This window comes from Silurus meridionalis, chromosome 10 (genome assembly GCF_014805685.1).
Source record: "Silurus meridionalis isolate SWU-2019-XX chromosome 10, ASM1480568v1, whole genome shotgun sequence".
Lineage (NCBI taxonomy): Eukaryota > Metazoa > Chordata > Actinopteri > Siluriformes > Siluridae > Silurus > Silurus meridionalis.
In genome coordinates, this window is record NC_060893.1 from 1407196 (window position 1) to 1428976 (window position 21781).

General features: G+C 38.5%; 2 protein-coding genes across 4 annotated transcripts; one reads left to right on the forward strand and one right to left on the reverse strand.

Annotated features, from left to right (window-relative positions):
• Positions 1–905: 905 nt before the first annotated feature.
• tmem138 (transmembrane protein 138) lies at positions 906–4698 on the reverse strand. 2 transcript variants are annotated; one of them, XM_046858613.1, is made up of 6 exons: positions 4534–4698; positions 4255–4393; positions 3167–3500; positions 2891–3062; positions 1508–1583; positions 906–1364 (listed from the first exon to the last, which is right to left on the reverse strand). In XM_046858613.1, the coding sequence occupies exons 3-6, from the start codon at positions 3292–3294 to the stop codon at positions 1252–1254; spliced, it is 489 nt and encodes a 162-aa protein (XP_046714569.1). In that variant the 5' UTR covers positions 3295–3500; positions 4255–4393; positions 4534–4698; the 3' UTR covers positions 906–1251. The 2 variants fall into 2 exon arrangements, with proteins under 2 accessions (XP_046714569.1, XP_046714570.1); XM_046858614.1 differs by having other exon boundaries at positions 3167–3372; positions 4255–4629.
• A 78-nt stretch (positions 4699–4776) lies between these two features.
• On the forward strand, positions 4777–20533 carry cracr2b (calcium release activated channel regulator 2B). Of its 2 annotated transcripts, none has more exons than XM_046858612.1 (18): positions 4777–4898; positions 9251–9477; positions 10187–10298; positions 11009–11102; positions 11219–11365; positions 11487–11577; positions 11700–11795; positions 11886–12073; positions 12451–12522; positions 14017–14071; positions 16853–16932; positions 17131–17242; positions 17535–17661; positions 17772–17853; positions 18405–18519; positions 18658–18765; positions 18878–18954; positions 19045–20533. In XM_046858612.1, exons 2-18 carry the CDS (start codon positions 9253–9255, stop codon positions 19130–19132), a joined length of 1869 nt encoding a protein of 622 aa, XP_046714568.1. In that variant the 5' UTR covers positions 4777–4898; positions 9251–9252; the 3' UTR covers positions 19133–20533. The 2 variants fall into 2 exon arrangements, with proteins under 2 accessions (XP_046714568.1, XP_046714567.1); XM_046858611.1 differs by having other exon boundaries at positions 17128–17242; positions 19045–20532.
• The last annotated feature ends 1248 nt before the right edge of the window (positions 20534–21781 follow it).

Sequence of the window (21781 nt, forward strand, 5' to 3'; positions counted from 1 at the left end):
TACAAAAATAATATAATAATCACTTTCTAATTTGGGAAAAAAAAGGCTTAAAATTTAGATTTTTTAAATTCAGATTGACACAGTGTTGTCACTCACTGGTTACACAAAATTCCAAATAAATAAATATACTTTACTTAATGTTAGATTTCTTTACCAAGGGTGCCAATATTTGTATGGCTGATTAGACGTCTGCAGGTTGTTTGTGGTGCCTAAATCTCCAATCCTCCAGTAATCTCATAGATAAGAATAGAGCAGCATGTCCGAGCCTCACTGCTCGGCTCTCAGGGCAATAAACTATAATCCTGTATAAATAACACATTGTCAGCCTATAAATCTTTTGGGCTGAATGTAATAGTGTAAATATTAGGAAACCCATTTCCAATCTTTGACCTACACACTTTGAAATTCCTGATTTACAATTTACATCCTGTAATATTTGGACATTTGACTGTGTTTGCAACATGTTAGATAAAGAATACTTTTTTTTTGCACTGACCCAATGTGAAGCAGAGACCACGGGTTTACACTTGACACATGTGTGTTCATGCATATTCATGGACATCTGAAAGAATAAATACATCAGAACTAAAACACTGCTGTTCTTCGGCTGTAAAAAAAAAAAAAAAAAAAGATTTTATGCACAGCAACAATTCTGTCGATCTGCAACTCAAATCGAAAAATCTGACCTTACTTTTAATAGTATTTATATAAATCTTAATAGTCCTAATAGTGCTAAAAACAAATCCAGAACACAAAGGTCTGAGAAATCTGATTCCTAAATGCAGTTTTTTTTTAAATAATATAAAGAGAGGATAAATCTAAAAAAAGGCTAAAAATGACATCAAAGGAATTTTCATCGACTAACCCACACACACACACACACACACACACACACTTTGGTCATCCCCGTTTTATCCAATCAATATTTAATCATTTGTTCCGTCATGTAAACAAAACAGTAGAAAAAAAACCTTAAACTGACTAAATAATAATATAATTTAAAACTAATAGAAAGTGATCTGTTTTATGCTTCGCTGATATTATTGTTGTGAAGAATCCAGGATGAACATGTTCCATTAGTCCATATACGAGTCTCTTAGTTCCTTTCACTGTACTGGAAGCAGTACTGTGGTTTTTATATATTCATCACTGCGTCTGTATTGAATTCACTTTTTTATCCCAGTCTGCAAACCAGTCTGCAGTCTCTGTGCTGAACTGGCTGTAGTTTCTGCGTTGTTCTTCAAGAAGGGATTAAAGCCGAGCTCGGGCGAAAGCGTCCCGCAGCCAGGGACATTCCTCGTACAGTCTCGGGTCTCCGAGGTACTCGGTGCTGCGCTTGTACAAGTAGTAATACAAAACTGCAGCTGAAAAGAAAGAAAGAAAAAAAACTAGGTCAGATCGTGTATCTCATATCTAATATACGTATTCGTACTCGGAATATGTGATTAAATGATCACATGTTGAGTTTTTCCAAACAATAGCATTTTGCCTTTCGTACGGCGTTTACCTATTCTCTGGAACACGAAGAGCACCTGCAGGCCGTCCGTCCAGACAAAACGATTAGACTCCATCCACCTCAGATTCTGTCCAGTAAAAATGACATCAATCAAAGAAATATTCAAGTTTATTATCACTGCAATCAGGTTAGGATCAAACGTATCCTTGGACACATCAGATATACAGCGGCTGTCAAACATCTGGAAACAGCTTGTCAGATAGCGTGAATTGAACACTAACAGACTCTATGGACAGGAGAGAAGATGTGATCAGACTCCCTCACCCCCCACACTCACACATGGAGGTGGATGTGTAATGGGTTGCTTTGGAGCAGGGAAGATTCCGGAAAGTGAAAGGAATCCTGAACTAACACGGCTCCCATTCCACACTTCAACACCATGCAGTTCCGTCTGGACTGCGGCTCATCGGAACCGACTTCACCGTACCAGACGATGAGCCTGTAAATGTTATTTAAAGAGCAACCAGTCGTCTGGAGTGAGATCTATCATGGGATGACCTGCTCAGTCACCACACCTAAATCCTGCTGAGCTGCTCTGGGATGAACTGGATCACAAGAAAGAAAATCTCCAACTATTGAAGAACATCTTCAAATTATACAAAGAGAAAGTGTTTCAGCTGAATGAAGTGGAACATCTGGATATTTATATATTTGTTTGGTTGAAGGAAATCTCCATCCCATTAAATGACCTAGACACAAAAGGAACATGTACATGCTTCTCAAAACCCCCCCAAAAAAGTGCCACAATAAACTTTCCTGGATGAACTGCACAAAATACCATGTAATATTGAAGTAAAAAAAGCGATAAACAATAGAATTATACATTTAATGATTTACACATAAATTTAAACTTGTAAATCTAAATTCATTAATAAATTCGAAATATTAATCCCTGTTGCTATGGAATCTCTAAACCATGTTCTGGTGCAACCAGTCATCATCAAAAGACGTAAACAGCAATATGATCTCAATACCAACAATATGGCCAAAAGTATGTGGACACCAGCCATTAAACTTAAACTAAAAAGTTTAGCTGAAGACATGAAGTGGCATGTTTGAAGTTGAAGAACTCGAGTATCCTGCACAAACACCTGAACCTGAACCCCCACTGCACACCTTAGGGACGAACTAGAAACGCCTGACCTCTGTAATGCAGGAGGACGAAGTCCATACACTTTTACCCATGTAGTGTGAATACCCCTGTGGTGAAAATGTACACATGGCGCTGGAAATCATTTCTCTTTAGTAACTGGTTATTTAAGTCGAGGTTGCTGTGGATCCGGAGTCTATCCTGGGAACACTGGGTGCGAGACAACATGCGATGGAACACGATCATTCAACCAGTGTCAGGGACAGAGGGATCAGGGGACGCACCATGATCCAGCAGTGAAGACAGATGCTGAGTGTGAGGTAGACGGCAGACAGGACGAGTAGTGCTCTAAACCTCTCCAGGAGCAGAGACAGCAGTCCCACCTGGAACACGTACGTGTTGAACATCATCAGCAGAATGATGATGACGTTAAAGAGAACGGCAATGTCCTGGATTCTGCAGTGGGATCAAGAGTGCGGGAGAAAGACAAAGACGTCAAACATTAATATGACAGCATCTGAATAATTCGCTTGGGCTTTTTATTTTGCTTTTATACTCACATGAACAGTACGAGCTGGATAACTGGAGCTGCCCTCAGCAGTTCACTAAAAGAATTGACGAACAGGTCGAAGGCCAGAAGAGAAAGCTGGATCAGCAGCACCAGCGAGTAGTTATTGGTCTGGAGCATCTCGGAGTCCAGTGTCGCCTCACTCAGTGATTTATAACGTGTCCTTCAGCTTGTCGTCAGTGTGATTCCACAGAAATCCTGTGGGTATTTTAGAGACTCAGATTGACAAATTCATGTGCACACTATGATCAAACATCGAGTCATAAAACCCAAATCTGTCCGGTTAGAAGTAATCCGGTTGAACGGAGACGTGATCTACAGGTCACCTAGAAGACATGAGACGGTGGGATTAGCATAAAGAAACGATCAATCAATATATCACACATTAGATGACTTCTTCTTCCATGCGGTCACTCGTTCTCCTGTCTGTAGGGGGGTGGGATTATTCTGAAATTTATGACGTTCCTAAAAATGAGCCAGCCATGATCTGTGTAATTCCAAGTGTTAAAGCACAACGTCTGGTAGGGAGGAAAAACAGGGTAGGGATTAAGGTTTAATTTCACTCCGACATCTTGTGTGTGTGTGTGTGTGTGTGTGTGTGTGTGTGTGTGTGTGTGTGTGTGTGTGTGTGTACCATCTAATCTGTATCTGACTCTTGCTTCCACAAACACACACACTTCCATGATTAACAAACAGTAACCTTACTTCTCAAATCTAATAAATCACACTTTAATCAACCAGTAATTTTTTTTTATCAGAGTTTCAATCAAACAGGTGGAAACAAAGAAAACAATGAGCTCCTAGAAGATCCACAGCGGTGGTGGTGGTGGTGGTGATGGTGTATATCTGGCTACATGATCTGCACCTTTCCCCCAGCTCAGGATTGCTCAGTATCTCATCTGGTTTCATTTTAGGTGCAACAAATGATGTGTAAAACCACGAATCAAAACAAACATGTGCTTAATGACAGCATGGCGCACATTGTCTTCTTCCCAAAGCAGCTAAGTGGCTAGCTATCCTGCTCAGGACGCTCAAACTGGAGCTTCTGGTTTATTTACTTGAACAAAACTGGTACAGTACCTCATTCTTCGGCTATACATGATGTTAGTTTGGAGACAGATTGGACGCCGGGATCCAATCTCACTCGAATCAGACAAACGAAGCGTCCATGTGCACCAGGAATCCACCACGTCTCCCATAGCAACGTTTACCGTAAAACCTGGAAGTGACGATGACACAAAAAACCCACGAATAATTTAGTGGACCCTAATTTAATTTGGAGTTCGGTCTTCCTACAAAAACGAGCAGTCATTTACAAAGTAAAAATGCGTAATATTAATGGATAAAGCTCTGGGTTACTTATCAGAAGGTTGTGGGTTTAAGCCCCTTAAGATTATTTCCCGTGTGGTCCAATCCAACAGACGAGCTACTGTTCAGCTCAGAGTGCTGAACAAATTACCGCTGTTGATGCTCGACGGGTCAGGAGTGTTTTGGCAGCGAAATGTGGACCAAAACACCACTATCCAGGTGGTCTTACAGTCGTAAAGTCGAGGTATATGACAAATTACGGTAAGGTGAGTTTTTCTGCCCTCTAGCGGCGGGGGAGCGTCAGTGAACTGCAGGACGTAGACAGGATACACACCCGGTGGAATTGCAGTGACTGGCAGCATGTGAGCAACCTGTGAGTCTGGGACGACTGGAGAACTTCACAACTCCAAGAAAAGGTAAGTGAGACCTCTGTTTCAAACTGGAAATATCTACAGAACATTTCCTGTCTAGAGTCATTATGGGTTTATGGAACGTGTCCATAAAACATGTTACATGTCTATAGACAGTAAATAAGCAGTGTCAGCAAAATGTTCATATATTCTCTAAAACAGGTTTATAATACAGTAAATCTAATACAGATTCTTATAAAGGGAGAAGTTTCTGGATATCCTGAGTGAAGGTGAGAAGCTCAGGACTCTGCACATTACAGGTTTCCTCTATTTATAAGGCAGCACTGGTGCCTGTGTGCAAGAAAGCATTCATGCCATGAACACATTTTCTGTCCCTGATGTGCAACTTGTTAAACATTAGGGATTAAAGTTGCTTTTTCTTTTACTTTCTGTAAAACTTTAATTTAGTTTCAGAATAACTCGCCTGTGTGCTGTGGACTCTAGTGTTTATTTAACCTTGAGAGCTGAAAGGAAATACGGTGGACTTTATAATCATTATTGTTGTTATAATAATCATAATAATAATAATAATAATCATAATAAGAAGAATAGTTATACGAATAAAAATAATTTTATTATTATTATTATTAGTAGTAGTAGTAAAATAATAATAATAATAATTATAAAAAAATAATAATAATAATATATTACTGTTATTATTAATTTAATTATTATTAGTATTAGTAATATCAGTTTTCTTCTTCCTCTTATTAGTGTGATTAGTTTTACTAATAATACATTTGATAATAATTGTATACCATTCCTGTAAAATACAGTATATTACTGTATTTATCGTTACACAACTGCCCTGTGCTACAATTTGTCATATTTCCTGTTTTCCTTTATCTAGTTTATTCATTTATTTATTTGTTTTTGTTTGTTTGTTGTTTACTTCCCATTTGCTTATGCAACACTTCCCTACATGCTAATGGAGGGGCATTTCCAGAATCATCTGGCTGTTCACAGCACGAGGTTTTATAGATAATTGTGTCTAGAAAGAAGAAAACCTGTTTATTTTAGTGTGTGCTGTAACAGGAATCGAGATCCGTGTGGTACTCTGGATTTGTACTCTTTCAGCCACTACAGCATCAATGTTCCAGTTCCAGTTTGTTATGAAGGGTTCAGACGATCATCTCACAGCAGCACCATGCAGAAATCATTCAGATACAGTCAAAGAGCTTCAGTTAAGGTTCACATCGGAATGATGATGATGGGCTGGTTGGAGTTTTTCAGATTTTAATTTTCCTCTAGTTTATGTGCGTCAGGGATCTGCTAATATTTCATGTGTTAGAGAATAAAATAGAGGAACTTTTTCTGTCCCTATGCCTCGTAACCAACTTGTTTAACGGCGTACTGTCTGCAGAAGGAACTTTCAGCTAGCAAGTTAGTATTTCAATTATTAAGCATTTAATCAAGATAGATAAAAGTCAATAAAAATGTTAAGATGTTAAAGTTTTCGTTGGGAGTGACGACGATGGACAGGATTGAGGGACAGCCCATGTAGGACGTTTTGGAGACAAGGTGAGGGAGGCGAGATTGAGATGGTTTGGACAAGTGCAGAGGAGGGACATGGGGTATATCAGTAGGAGAATGCTGAGGATGGAGCCACCAGGAAGGAGGAAAAGAGTAAGACCAAGGAGGAGGTTTATGGATGTGGTGAGGGAAGACATGCAGGTAGTTGGTGTGAAAGAGGCAGATGTAGAGGACAGGGGGGTATGGAGACGGATGATCCACTGTGGAGACCCCTAATGGGAGCAGCCGAAATGAGAAGAAGATGATAGAAGTCAATTAAAAAACGTGTTTAAAAATGGACTAAACACATGCACACTGTCTCCATTGCTCACCTCCTTAACCGCTGTGTAACATTATGCCTGTTTCTTTCCGTTCCTTAACAACGTCTTGTGACTGTAAGCTGAAACTCGCCCTAAACAGAAAGAATCACAGTAATATACATTTTAACATCCGGATCGAAAGTTATAAATCACTTTAACTAATAATCTCCCGTAGCACACAATATAATATTAACGTGTTGATATGATGTTGTGTGTTCTGTTATTGTGCCTCTTTGTTTGAACAATTATAGCTATTGTAATGCAAGATGCTACATATGTGTGTTACTTTATTTAGGTTCCTCCACCTGGTCTGGTGGATTCTGAGGTAGTTTCTGGAAAGTCTGGGGAAGTTCAAACTTTTATTCGAATGCGTATTTTAACACCTTCAATCCACATGAACCCGACGTTCAGGCTGTGATTGCTTCTAGTTTTAATGCACAGCGCCCAATGCAAACTTGGGTAAATGCTTTATTTGCATCTTGCTTTGTTTCTGTGTCACCTCCCTGTCAGAGCACACACACACACACACACACACACACATACACACACACACACACACACACACACACATACACATGCAAGCCTACCTCCTCACACACACACACACACACACACACACACACACACATACACACATACACATGCAAGCCTACCCCCTCCCCTCACACACACACACACACACACACACACACACACACACACACACATGCAAGCCTACCTCCTCACACACACACACACACACACACACACACACACACACACACACACACACACACACACACACACACACACATACATGCAAGCCTACCCTCCCACACACACACACACACACACACACACACACACACAACCAAGTGTACAGTTCCATCATGTGACCATCCTGTTTTGCTACTGCATATCCTGGAGCTTTGAGAGAGGCAGCAAATAAGCTAAAGAGAAGAAAAACAAAGGGAATGTGTGCTCATGGACAGTGTCAGGCGCTCTATTTGATTTGTGAGTGTTGCGACGTGTCACGTTGGGAAATTTCCAGCTGTTTTGCCCTGCGCAGGACTTTTTTCCCCGTGTTTTGCGAAACACTGTAATCCAAATTCAACATCTGGCGTTGCAATTTCATTCAAATAAAATATGGATTCTGGATTTTCCATCGATACAGGATTCACGTCTTTTCCCAAACGTTTTGGTAGAAAGTGGTAATCGACTACAATGTTTACACACCGATATTGACTATAGGCAGAGCTGCGGAACATCACAGTTCAAACACAAGAAGATTTCAGCCCTTAGCATGCTGGTGGCTCAGAGCAGAAAATACAGAGGTTTACGTTTGTTTGCACGTCGTCACTTCTTTCCCTCTGATAAGAGGGAAAAGGCTTTTGTATACATTAGGTTTTAGATGTATCTAAAACAGGCTTTTGTATACATTAGGTTTTAGATGTATCTTTCGCCCCTGTATCATGTGATTAAGGGGTTAAGGTTTCATTGGAGCTTCTGGCACAGTCTATAATAAATACATCAACAGAGTCTATAATCAGTAAGCCAGGAACTTGAACCTGTTTGTAGGAACCAAATATCACCACTGGAGGATTAACAATCAATTACAGATGTTAATGACTTATGTAAACCTCATTTGTGTCCAGGATTTATTCTGTACTGAAATTCTGAGTTTACCTTTTCATTTAAACCTCTTGTATGAACATGATTGTTGGAGACAAGGTAAGGAAGGTGCGATTGAGATGGTTTGGACATGTGCAGAGGAGGGACACGGGGTATATCAGTAGGTGAATGTTGAGGATGGAGATACCAGGTAGGAGGAAACGAGGAAGGCCAGGGGGGAGGTTTATAGATGTGCTGAGGGAAGACCTGCAGGTGGTTGGTTTAAAAAAACGAGATGGAGATGGAAGATCCTTTGTGGTGTCCTATAATGCGTTTAACCTGGAAAACCAAGAAGAATCATGGATATGTTTGTGTATTTTTGCTTTAATGCACGGTTTCCTACATTAATGTCAATAGGTCACTTTTTTTTGCAGCGATTCACATGAATCTTTGACCAGACGTGAAGGGATTTGAACCGTTGATGGTGTGAGGAGCCGTATTGACAATGAAATTATGCTATTATTTGCTGAAGTTGAAGGAGAAAGCGGAAGTTGAAGTTTTTTGGGGAGTCACACATTCGTAACTATGTAATCTCTGTGTCTTTGTGATAACAGAGCAGGACAAAACCAACAAACTCACACATAGATGGATATTCCCTAAAAATATTCCTGGATAAACATACGGAATGGTTTTTTGTGTGTGACGTTTTTCCTTCCAACCAGCTGATAAGAGGTCCTAGACTCTGTATCCTGTTTTTGCTGAGATCTGCATTTTTTAAACAAAGGAAACTAATTTATTTAAAACAACCACCCAATGATTAACCCACAAGTTAGGGCATTTCAGAAATACTGAGGAAAAAGTACATAAAACCAGTGAGAGTTTAATTATTAGTGAATAGATTAACTAATTTTTACTCGTTCTTTCTCTTTACTTCAGTAATGTCAGGCTGGTTGAGAGATGGAGAGGTTCTGGAGGGTCAGGGCAGTGCCCCGGCATCTCCTGTTACCCCTAGATTTAGGACTCCAACATCAGGAAGAGGAACGAGGCCCTCACCTGAGAGTGCAGCCTTCAGGACACCACAGGACACAATGAGGAAAGCCAAAGAGCTGTTTGGGTTGTGTGATAAGGAGAACAAGGGCTTCATCACCAAGCGAGACTTGCAGGTGTGTACAAACTCTGTTTAGAGTCGGTGGTTTGGTTTCATAACCGTTGAAAAAATGTTTAGGTGACATTTGGTGCCACCCAGATGAGGACGGGTTCCCTTTTGAGTCTGTTTTTTTCTCAAGGTTTCTTCCTCATACCATCCCAGGGAGTTTTTTTCTTGCCACTGATTTCTATAATGATCTCAGATGTTGAGCTATTTTATGAGTTGCTCAGTAGCTTCTAGTTTTATAACCATAATGACTGTATAAGACTGTAGAAAGATCATCAGTCATAATCACACACTCCAGTGCTCATGTTAGTTCTCACTCTCCAGTGTTCTGTAGTGTTTAAAGACTATAATCAAACTCTTGATGTCACCCAAATGAGGATGGGTTCCCTTTTGAGTCTGGTTCCTCTCAAGGTTTCTTCCTTATAACATCTAAGGGAGTTTTTCCTTGCCACAGTCACCACGGCTGCTCATCAGAGATAAACACACATCATTCACTTTAACTCTTTAAATTCTGTAAAGCTGCTTTAAGACAATGTCTGTTGTGAAAAACGCTATAGGAATAAACTTGACTTGACTTGACTTGACTTGACACTGTCGCCACTGGCTCATCAGGGATAAACTTATAGGCACTAACATTCAAAATGCATATTAATAATGTCTATTGTTAAAAGTGCTATACAAATAAAACGGAATTGAATTGTACTGTTTCTGCTTGCCAGCGGTTGCAAGGAGAGGTGCCTCTGACCCCAGAGCAGTTGGAGTCTGTGTTCGAGAGCTTGGACCGTGATAGAAATGGCTTCCTCACGCCTTTAGAGTTTCACACAGGCCTAGGTTTGTGCTTGTGTCATGATCCTTGAAAATATTTACGACGCCTGATATTTAGCACAATTATAATCTAGGTTTGGATATAATATTACTATTCATACACAAATGATAAAATATTCCCAGGAGCTGCTATTAATCAAAGTTTGTAAAGGTTACCAAGCATATAAAATGTTTATGACAAATTACAGTGTCCCAGAAATGTGTCCTATAGCATCATTTATTACGTTTATGGCATTTGGCACCTGCTCAGGAGTAGCATTTTGGTGTAGCTGGGATTTGAACTCATGACCTTCGGGTCCTAATTGCAATGCCTTAGCCACTTGTAAATGGGAAAAATGCTAAATGGTAAAAAAGCCATTTGGTAATGGTTTTAATCAAATGGTAAAAATACTGTTTGTCCTGGTATTATATTATCCTTTTTCCTAGCCTTATTTCCTTTCAATCGAAGCACTTCTCATGATGTTTGAATACATAAAAATGTAATCCACTCAGGATTCTGACACGACAAATTGTTAATGATGTAACCCCAAGATGATTAGAGAGTATTTTCGACCAGAACCTCACTGACCAGGCAGGAGGTAACCAGCCATAATCTCATGGGGTACTTCTATAGAAAGAGTAGAAGTAATATGTTTTGCTCACTTGTAAGGCATGTAACGTGTTACCACGCATGGGCTAGTTAACTTGATGTTCACAGAACCATCTCTCGCTCTCAGGTGAGCTGGTAGAAGAGTGCGAGGTGAAAGATCCAGCAGAGCTGAAATTCACACAGATTCTTATAGAACTCGGAGCTGATAAACTCCTTAAAGAGTGAGTTTAGAGACTCTGCAGTTCACCAAGCATTTCCAAATGTATTATTATAACCACTTCTATAAACTTTACGATGACTTTTTTGTGTGTGTGTGTGTGTGTGTGTGTGTGTGTAGTCAGTGGGAGCTGTGTTCCCTTTGGTGTCATTTGCAAAAAGACAGGCCTGAGTTGCTAAACGTGTTGGAGGAAATTCTTTCCCAAGCCGTGGCTCATCTTCAGGACGCCCTGAAAGAGAGGGACAATTTGGAAGAGACACTACACAGGTCAGCGTTCACACTACACACCGGATTTTGTATAGAAATTAATTCAAATTTAGTAAGCCATGTGGTTGTGTAGTACTAGGGTTGGATTTAAGTGTGTGTGTTTGTGTTGATGGACACACAGACGAGAAGATGACCACGACAGGGTGGTGCGCTCACTTTACGAAGATCTAGAGAACCAGCTCAAAGAAGAGCGAGAGAAACGACTCACTCTGGTAAATCTGGATCAACAGAAGATCAATAATCTGCATGCATGACCTCATGACCTCCTTGCATGGAGAACATGACCACACTGACCACCAATAATAACCTTTTTTTATTTTTATTTTTTTTGAAGGACAGTGTGAGACATGGAGACAAAAGGGAACAGCTACTGCAGGAGTTAAGGTTGAGAGAGCAGGAACTAGAGTTCACGTTGACCAAGCAGAGAGAGGTAAACATTTTAGCATTATTCAGAGCCGTTACAGTTCCTTGCCCAGAAGAATATAAATCTATAACACACTCTCCATGGGACTCCTTGTAGCTGGAGTCTAGGATTAAAGCTCTGTGCCAGGACCAGGCAAACACTCGGGTGCAGAACCAAAGGCTGCAGCTGGTGAACGCAGATTTGCGGGAGCAGTTGGAGGAGAGCCGAGAGGAGCTGCAGAAGGCGCTTAACCAGTTGCAGATCCTCCAGGAAACACTTACAGATCAGCAGGAGGGCAAGCAGAGGTGAGATGGGCTTTTGCTGCGTTCGTCCCAGAAGTCAAAGGTTTTCAGAGCTCGGAATGATGTCATATTAAAACTACAAAGTAAACAAAAGTGCTAGCCGGCTAACTGTGATGAGAAATGCCCAATAAATATTATGAAGATGATAAACTTCCCAAAACAATGCACACAAATAAGTAAACTTTATTACAGTACTTTATTTTTTACAGTACAGATCCTTCATATCACTGGTTTATGACACTAGACTGGCCTGCCTTTCCTTTGATTAAATGGTTTCCTTTATTATTTAACCTTCTCTGTTTTTCTTTAGTACTCATTGCTTGATTTAAATACTACCATCCTCCATACTTAACCACATGGTTGTTTTTGTTTGTACCCAGGCAGGTGCTGAAAGTCTCCAGAAACATGCAGAAAGAGCGAGAGAGCCTGATGAGGCAGCTGAATCTGCTCAGGTAAGACCGCATGCATGTGTCGCATGGCTTGAAGCTTTGTGCAGGTGTGTCTTGAGGTCATTGTTCAGTTCAGGTTTATTTGCTCTTGACAGATATCAGATATAAGATAAGGCGGGGAGTGTGGCCCAGTGCACAAATACCTGAACTGCAAAACTGAACAAAAAAAAAAAAACAGGTTGAAGCCAGAAGAAGTCAGAAACAAACTTCAGTCAAAAAATGTATTAAAGGAAAACAACAGACTTATTATTAGTGAGTGAGGAGCATTGAATAATGTCCTGTACACGTTCTCGTCCGTGTTAGAGCACAGATGTTAAGAAGTTGAATGGACATTCAGTGCCACCCAGACGAGGACGGGTTCCCTTTGAGTCCGGTTCCTCTCATGGTTTCTTTTCTTAGGGATAAACTCATAGGCACTAAACTAATAAATTCATATTTTATAACCGCTTTATCTATGTAAAGCTGCTTTGGGACAATGTCCATTGTTAAAAGCACTATAGGAATAAAGTTTCATTCTTTAAAAAATACAGAAATATATTTTTGTGCATTAGGGATCAGTAGTTCCACTACAATTAAAGGTTCTAGTTTTATATCTCATATTTATATAATTATTTATACTGTATCTTTGTTTTCTGTTCATTAATAACCTGTTTTTTTTTTCCACTGAGACTAGTCATATATAAACGATCACAGAGCTCAGTAGATAATGAAATTATGAATAACAGGATTTTACTGATTGTGTAAAATCTTTTTAAATATATACAGTAACAATAGTTGAATATATTGTGCAAATGCAGAATTGCTCTTGCAATAGTTTCTCTGCCCATTAAACAGAAATTACGACTAGTATTTTGATTTTGGTAAACTCTATGGATAATAGTATTGGGAATGAACTTTTCCAGCCAGATGTGCTCTTCCCTTACATCTGATTCCAAAGTTGGAGGCACACAATTTATCATGTATTTGGATGCGGTAGAAATGACATTTTCCCCTAAATTGAATTAGAAGACCCAAACCTGCATGACAATGTGCACAAAGCCAGCTCCATGAAGATATGCTTTACATTACGTTGGAGTGGAAGATCTTGAGATCTGACCTTCTTCAGGCCTCTTCAGCCTACATCAGTACCTCCTTGTGAATAAATGAGCACAAATTTCCACAAGCACACAAAAAAAATCTAGTGGAACATCTTCCCAGCATTGTAGATATCATTATAACAGTAAATGATGACTAAATGTGGAGTAAGAGGTTCAAAATGCACTCACCAATCTTGTGCTCAAGTGTCTACAAACTTTGTCTATATAGAGCATGTTCAAGGTGTTATTACAATACTTCATTTCACAATTCACCAATTTATCTAGAACAATCCACAGGCAGGGAATGTGCTCTGCTAGAATTTAATTGACCCACCAGACTTTTATAAACCAGACCAACAATTTTTTATAAATGAATTTTATTCCTTGCGTTTCTTTAAATGTTTGTATGTGTCTTTATCAGGGACATGAACAAGCGTCTGCGGGATGAGAAGGACGCACAGCAGGATCTGAAGAGGGTTAGTCACAGACAATCCTTCATGCCTCCTCTTCAAGCTTACCCACCATGCAACTGTGGCCAAACCACCCCACCGTGGGGTGGGCACTCTTTTTACCCTTACTGAACTGGACTCTGAGCTGGTCTCTTATATGCAGCTGTTTGTTATGACTGTGGTGAAGCTGTGGGCAGCGCTGTGCATGTCTGTTCAACAGGAAGGAGATCATCTTCACCTGCTTGTTCTTCCTTTGCATGTGGCTGTGCTCGGGGCTTCTGTCCTAATGAGGGTTAGACTAGACTGTTGGTCTACTGAAGCTTCCAACACTTATTAAAGGGTCACTCAAATACATGGACTGCAATATTCAAGTCTGGAGAATTTTAACTGGTTTGAACTGGTAACTGTAACTGGTTTCTGCTGCTTATTACTGAAGGTTATATGCTTTAATCTTAAAGAATGTACAGCGATCAGTATATGGACACACACAGATGTTATGATGATACTCACAGCCATATAATGGGTTTCTTATTCTGGACCCTGAAGGCCACTTATGTGAATGCGTAAAATGTGAATGCGGAATCTCAGGTTTGAAAAAATGTTGTTTCTATAGAAAAACAAATCAAACGCTTTTAAATGTGTGTCCGTTACAGAAAGCACGATTAAAAGTTCCCTCCAGGCTGTTTTTATTTTTAACACTGGAGCTCAGCTCACATTAGGAAATGACTCATTCAGACTGAATAATTTTAGAAATCAGAGACCATGATCAACACGCCAATACCAAAACAAGGCTGAAAATTGCAGCCTGACGATGTGGTGTCAAAATAGCTTTGCGTTCGTATACTGCATTAGTATATACTGTACCACTACCTGTAAATACAGTGCTGTTTGTGAGTCATGTGACCACTTTTTGTCAAACTTCCTTATGGACATTTCTTCCGTTTGAAGTATTACTGCAATTCCGCTTGAACTTTTCATAATAGAAATATCGAAAACATTTCCTATTTTCTATTACAATCTTTCAAAATAAAAGTTCTTTAAAATTTTAAACCGCTTTCTAATGTTAAAAAAGCCTTTGAGACCTCTGAGGACTCTCGGTGCTGATCTGGCAACCCCCAGGTCTGTGGTTTAAATCTGGCTGAAGAACAGTTTGAATTTCTTGAATTTCACCTCACAGATTAATGAAGTACATCAATCTATAAGCATCTATGCAGAGATTGTATATTTGTTGTCCTGTAATACCATGAATATAAAATAATACAATATTACAATAATATTTGTATGGAAATTTGGCCCAAGCTTATACTGTAGGCAAGTCAGAAAGTGGGTTCAGTCATTTTTCATTTATATTTTACATCATGCTCAAAAACAGCAGGATAGAGCATCGTTTTTTTGTTGTTGTTTTTTACTTTTTTTTTTTCACTTTTATTAGGTCACAGACTAGGAAAAGCATCAGTCTACAAATGGTAGGGAATATCATTAGAAAGGGCTTTTTTTGTTTTTAGGAGAGAATAAGAGGATCAGATCAACCCGTGCAATGACACTTCATAAATCTAGATTTTATTTTAGTTGTAGCAATGATGCAAATTTTGATCAAAATTGTTGTTCACTTATGTGATTACTCTTGGACAGACTCTATAGACAGATATCATTTACAGGAAGTAGTTTTTTTAATGCTGGCTATAAATTGACGAATCTCACATTTTATTGTGTCTAATCAATATATAGGTTCAGCGCTTATCAAATACGCATACGAACGTCAGCTCTAATCAAAATTAAACAACAAAGTCTGTTACAGATATCACTTAAACCACACATCTTTACTCTGAGCCATAGAGCAAGTCGACACACCTGTAACTCTAATCCAAACCCAGATGATCTCATCTAATGACTTACCGTTCGTAGCTTTTGCTGTAATTACAGGGCCTTGCATAAAATATTCACTTTTTTCCACATTTTGAATTTTCCTCAACCTGGAATAAAAACGGATGATTATTTTATACAAGCTTATTCTTGTACACATGTACATATTTATTTGAAGATGTGAAAAAAGTGGTCAGTCCTTGTGCAGATTGACTGCAGGACAAATGCTGTGCATTGCTTTTTTATTTTTGTAAGTCAATACTAATAGCAGATTTTTTTCCTCCAAAAAATATTTCCTGCACATTTCTAATAATTATTTTATTCACTCCATGAATGTGTTTTTCTAAATCATGAAATGTTGCAATTATACCTTTTTAATTATTAATTCGGTGCAGAAAATGATTTTCGAGTAAAGTCTTGAGACGCTAGGAATCTTGCCAGATCCCAGGACGAATATATTTATCACATCCTTTTTCTTTTTTTTGTCTGAATTTTTTTGTTTTAAGTTATGTCAATATTATAAATGATTTTTCTTGCATGAAGTTAATTTAAATTATTGCATCTGCTGTACGTTTTAAATTGTGACAAGTTTCTGTGTTTTTTCGGTTCATGATGAACAAAATGAAGATTTTGTGAGTCAGGTTATGAAGGAATGGGTGTGTTTTTTTTTTAGCAGCACCTCAGTACACAATAAAAGACATTGCTGATGGTACACAATCCTATCCGTCTCCTTATTGCACAAGACCCGACCGTATATACACGTGTGAACACTTCTCTACCTTCTATACACGAAACAAAAAGACTGTGACGTAACATTCCAGCCATACAAGAGAAACACGTTCTTTACAGAATAATAGATTTTTTTTTCCTCGTACACCTTTTTTTTTTGGCATGCTTTACATGCTAATCTTCTAAAGCTAAAATAATCCCTCGACTGTTCCTTAGACACCTGAGGAGAAGAGACCTTTAGAGAAGAAAGGGTCAATAATTGGAGACTATTTACTGGCCATGAGACCTGACAACAGGTGGGTCACTAAAATACTCATGACTCATTTTTTTATAATGTCTTAAATATTTAAATTATATATACTATGAATACTATATATATATATATATAAATATATATATATATATATATATATATATATATATATATATATATATATATATATATATATATATACACACTTTTTCTTTCATGTTTTTTATCCATACTTCAGTAGTAGGCGGGTCAGTTTTGTTGGTCTGATGAAGAACAGCTCATCTGATGTTATTGCGGAGGCCGAGCAAACGATCTCAGAGAAAAACCATAAACTGGATACATACAGCAGCACGGTATTGTAAAGAAACGTTTGTATTTTTAAGTACTTTTGTTCTTTTTTATGATAAGAGTATGGTTAGGATTCTTTTGTCCTTCATTGATGATCTGCCATGTCTCACGAATAGACTGTAAGATTTCTATTGCTATACAGGATGCAAATATAGAACTTTGTTTGCATGGTCAAACTCTTTTTTGTTGTAATGCAGCAGGTTCTGATTTTTAGATTTTTTGTGTTTTTTTAAACAATCAGCTTGACCTGACTTTTCCTGTATAGTTTTTTAAAATAGCCCTGTTCCTGTTTCTCAGGCTGAAGTTAGAGGCCGAGAGCGTGTGTTTAAGGTTGTGTTTTTAGGCAGTTCAGGAGTAGGTAAGAGTTCATTCATCCATCACTACTGCAAAGGGCACTTCCCCAATAAAATGAGCACTACTGTAGGTAAGCACCAGATCTCTGGTGTAGAACATACACACAATATGTAATAGATTAAGTTGGCAGTACTTGAAAGCTTCTTGCAAAACCAAATATCATTTGCATTTGCTTGACAGGTGTGGACTTTCAGGTCAGAAGTCTAATACTAGACTCCACCCAGATTTCTCTCCAGCTTTGGGACACAGCAGGACAGGAGCGGTACGGGAAAAAAAATATTTTACTAAGTCGTTGTATTTTTTTATGCAAAGCATCTGTAAAATCTACTTAATAATGCTTAATATATAGAATAGAATAGCCTTTATTTGTCACATAAACATTACAGCACAGTGAGATTCGGTTCTTCGCATATCCCAGCTTGCTCAGAAGCTGGGGTCAGAGCGCAGGGTCAGCCATGATACGGCGCCCCTGGACCACAAAGGGTTAAGGGCCTTGCTCAAGGGCCCAAGAGTGGCTGCTTAGCGATACCGGGGCTTGAACCCCCGACCTTCCGATCAGTAACCCGGCGCCTTAACCACTGGAGCTACCACTCCCCCTTGTATATGTACAAGTGAACAGTTATTCATTATTTAACACTTTATTTCATTAAACTATAAACACGAGCGATCATTTAATATTGTAATAGAAACATATATCACTATAAAGTGGTTGAAGAAACCTGGCTACCCACCTACAGTATATCAATCCATCTCTTTTTAAATGAGCGTTAAAATGAAAAGAAGGAGAAGAATAAATGACTTCGTCTGTGGCAGATTTCACAGCATTACAACACAGTATTACCGTAAAGCAGACGGGATCCTGGTCATGTATGACATCACTCAGGCCTCCTCGCTCGTGGCGGTGCGTGATTGGCTCGAGCAAGTACAGGTGAGGCCAATTTGTGATGCAAATATTCCATTCCGAAAAGGTTTGCATTTCTGACGATGCGGTGAAATGGGACGAGCCCAGAAATTTGGCCTTCTTAACAACAGGACACGCTTGTTGGTGCACTTTTTGTTCTTTCAGAAAAACATGGCGGATGGAGCATGTGTGATGCTGCTAGGCAACAAGATGGATATGGAGGATGATGGTGGAGGACAGGTGACCACCATGCAGGGGAAAAAAATGGCTCAAGTAATTCACAGGGGTTTCCTGTTTTGTTTACTCATTATTTTACATGCTTTTACTCAGATATATTTATATCTTTTTATAGAATTTGCTTTGTGTTACTCTTTGTTTGCATCAGGATTACCAGGTTGAGTTCTTTGAATGCAGTGCTAAGAGTGGCTATAACATCCAAGAGGCTATGAGACACCTGGCTAGGTAAAAGCTCAGAGTCAAACTTAATATAGTGTTCTTTATTATTTCTATGTAGATGACATCATACCTGATCACTGGATTCTGTCTTTGTAGGCTGATGGCCACCCAACAAGATAAACAGTGTGAGTTTGTACTTCACTCCCTGGACAACTCAAGCCATAGCGGGCAGTGTTGCACGTAGGTGGACTAAGGAAGAACCAATGACAAAATCCAGTCACATGATCAGCCATTACCATCAGACTGAAACCACTTACTACACTAATCCAACATGTGGAAATTCTTCTGAACAATCTCTGTGGGCGGTGACTTTCTCAGGATATTTTGCCCAGAGTGTTTAACATGCGTACATGTTAGCATGTTAGCACATGTTAGTTGTCAGCAACTAGCATCGCTATCTACCCTTCACTTGTAGACTCAAAACTGTTCCATCGTGACAATTTCGTGAAGATATGGTTTACATGGGTTCAAGTGGCAGACCTTAAATGACCTCACATGAAGCTCTAACCTCAAACCTATCGAACACCTTTGGGAGGAATCGGAATGCCGGCTGCACCCCAGGCCTCGTCACCTCACCTACATCAGTACCTTACTTTACTAATGTTTACATGCACAAAACCACACTCCAAAATCCAGAGTAACATCTTTCCAGAAGGGTCGAGGTTATTATAACAGATTATGAAATGAAGATTATATCTGAAATGGGATGTGTATAAAGCATATACCAATGTTATGGTCAGGTGTCCACAAACTTTTGTGTATAAAGTGTACATTAGATTACTTTAGATGGTATCATTCTATAACAATGAGGGTGGTAAGATATCTTTATATTTCATAATGTGTTTGTTAAATCAGTATAACCACTGTTTAATAGCTATAATCAGTATCTCTAAGATTACAATGTATGTTTGATTGTTAAACACAGTGAATTGACTGTGTGCCATGTGAAGCAAATGAGTGTCTTGGGTGGTTCTCAAAGAGACTGTGTTCCAAATGTATTAAAAAAAAATAATCATTTAACAAAATGGAATTTTTGTAAAATTGTAAATTGTATTTTAAAAAAGGTCTGGAGGATTTCTAGAGTAACGAGGTGTTAATAAATAAGAAAATGTGGCTGTTTCACAGTTTAATAATTTGTGTAATCATGCATAGAATGTGTATTTTCAATACGTCTTCGAACGAACTGCCGTCGTTTGCTGAACAATGTCTCATTTACAGCATCACAACTTCCTAAACGTTTTCTTTTTTACTCGCCATTTCAACTTCTTTACTGAAGTTATTGCTCTTAGCCACGTCAATGGCTTTGAAATGAAGTGGATATGACTTTTATAGTTTTAGGACTAGTAAAAATTTTAGAACAAACATTACTATGAACAGCTATGAATCTGTGAACTCTGATCATAACTTTAATGTAATAGATTTGATGTTAAAACTATAAAGAATGCTACAAATTATGCTTACGAAATTGCACTTTTAGACTATAAACCACCTTTAGACCACTTTTAGACCAAACTTATAAAAGGGAAAGATTTATAATCACATTATTGACTGGGTGCATCTGGGTTTATACCTCGAATTTGTATATTTCTGTAAAAATGCTTTGTTAAAAGCTTTGCACTAATAAAACTAAATTGACTTAAATTAAATTAATTCCTCTCACAATCTTCACCTTTGTGAGGCAGATATTTGTTGAACATGTGTTCAGTTACTCTGAATTAACCAGTTTTCAGCCTTCAGTAATGAACAGGTGATGAACAGCAGCTTGATGATGAAGACCTGGAGCTGGAACACAGACACTTGTGAAAGCCTAAATCATCACATTACCGCATCATCATATCATCAGCTGACACATTGGGAAAAAACCCACTTTAAACAGTAAAAAAAAAAAAAAAAACTGGTAGCAGCATTACCCAGAAGGTCACTGTAAGGTCAAGTTAACACTACATTGTTGTAGAATTGTACAGTTCTTTATAAATGCAAGATGCAAGCTGTAAAAAAAACAACAAAAAATACAATATTTTATATACAATAACTTAAAAAAAATAAGGAACTGCTGTAGACAACATATGTTTTTGTTGCAGAAAAGTACAGTTTTTTCTTTATTTGTATACTATTTTATAGCAATAAAAAAAAAGAAAAATCAAACTAAATCTAAATAAAAGTTCAAATAAAAAGTTCAAAATAAACAGTAAAGAACTGGGAGTCAGGGCACCAGAAATTTCCCAAAAAGTTAATAAAAGCCAAACCAACCATGTTAAAGTAAATGGCAGTGTATTTAATATCACTGTGATGTTTAAATGTTTCAGTAGGATTAATCTGGGTTTGTAAATAAAAATGTAGCATAATGTTCTATATATTTAATGAAGCCCAAGGTCATGCATTGGTTTAATTCATGTATGTATGTATGTATGTATGTATGTATGTATGTATGTATGTACATATATGTGGTTTTCTGCCTGTGCTGCCCGTGTTTCCTAATGACTAAGCACACAGTCAGAAAACCTGTTTTCTCAGCACTGCCATTGTGCATACATCCGTCTTCCCTGTTCTAAGCTTTTCCAAGGTTTCCAATGTGCTCCGTCTACCTATTGCTTATGTAAGTGGCTCCATCTATTGCCTGAGTGCCTGAGTCAGCAGGAGTCCTTGTTTTAAGATGTTGCTGAATCACGTCAGAGTCCACTTCAAATACACACACACACACACACACACACACACACACACACACACACACACACCTCGTCGGTGAGTATACATGCATCCAGTCCCAATTCCATGTCATTTTTGCTGCTGTGGCATAAAAACAAAATACTAAAGACACAACTTTGAGAATGAA

Bases quoted from the DNA above. Each gene is read 5' to 3' on its own strand.
- cracr2b (XM_046858611.1), top strand. From the start codon at position 9,253: ATGTCAGGCTGGTTGAGAGATGGAGAGGTTCTGGAGGGTCAGGGCAGT. The intron at 18,520-18,657 runs GTGAGGCCAATT...TTGTTCTTTCAG, and splicing joins ATTGGCTCGAGCAAGTACAG to AAAAACATGGCGGATGGAGC. The intron at 18,766-18,877 runs GTAATTCACAGG...TGTTTGCATCAG, and splicing joins AGGGGAAAAAAATGGCTCAA to GATTACCAGGTTGAGTTCTT.
- tmem138 (XM_046858613.1), bottom strand. From the start codon at position 3,294: ATGCTCCAGACCAATAACTACTCGCTGGTGCTGCTGATCCAGCTTTCT. The intron at 3,063-3,166 runs GTGAGTATAAAA...ATCCCACTGCAG, and splicing joins ATCCAGCTCGTACTGTTCAT to AATCCAGGACATTGCCGTTC. The intron at 1,584-2,890 runs GTGCGTCCCCTG...TTTACTGGACAG, and splicing joins GTCTTCACTGCTGGATCATG to AATCTGAGGTGGATGGAGTC.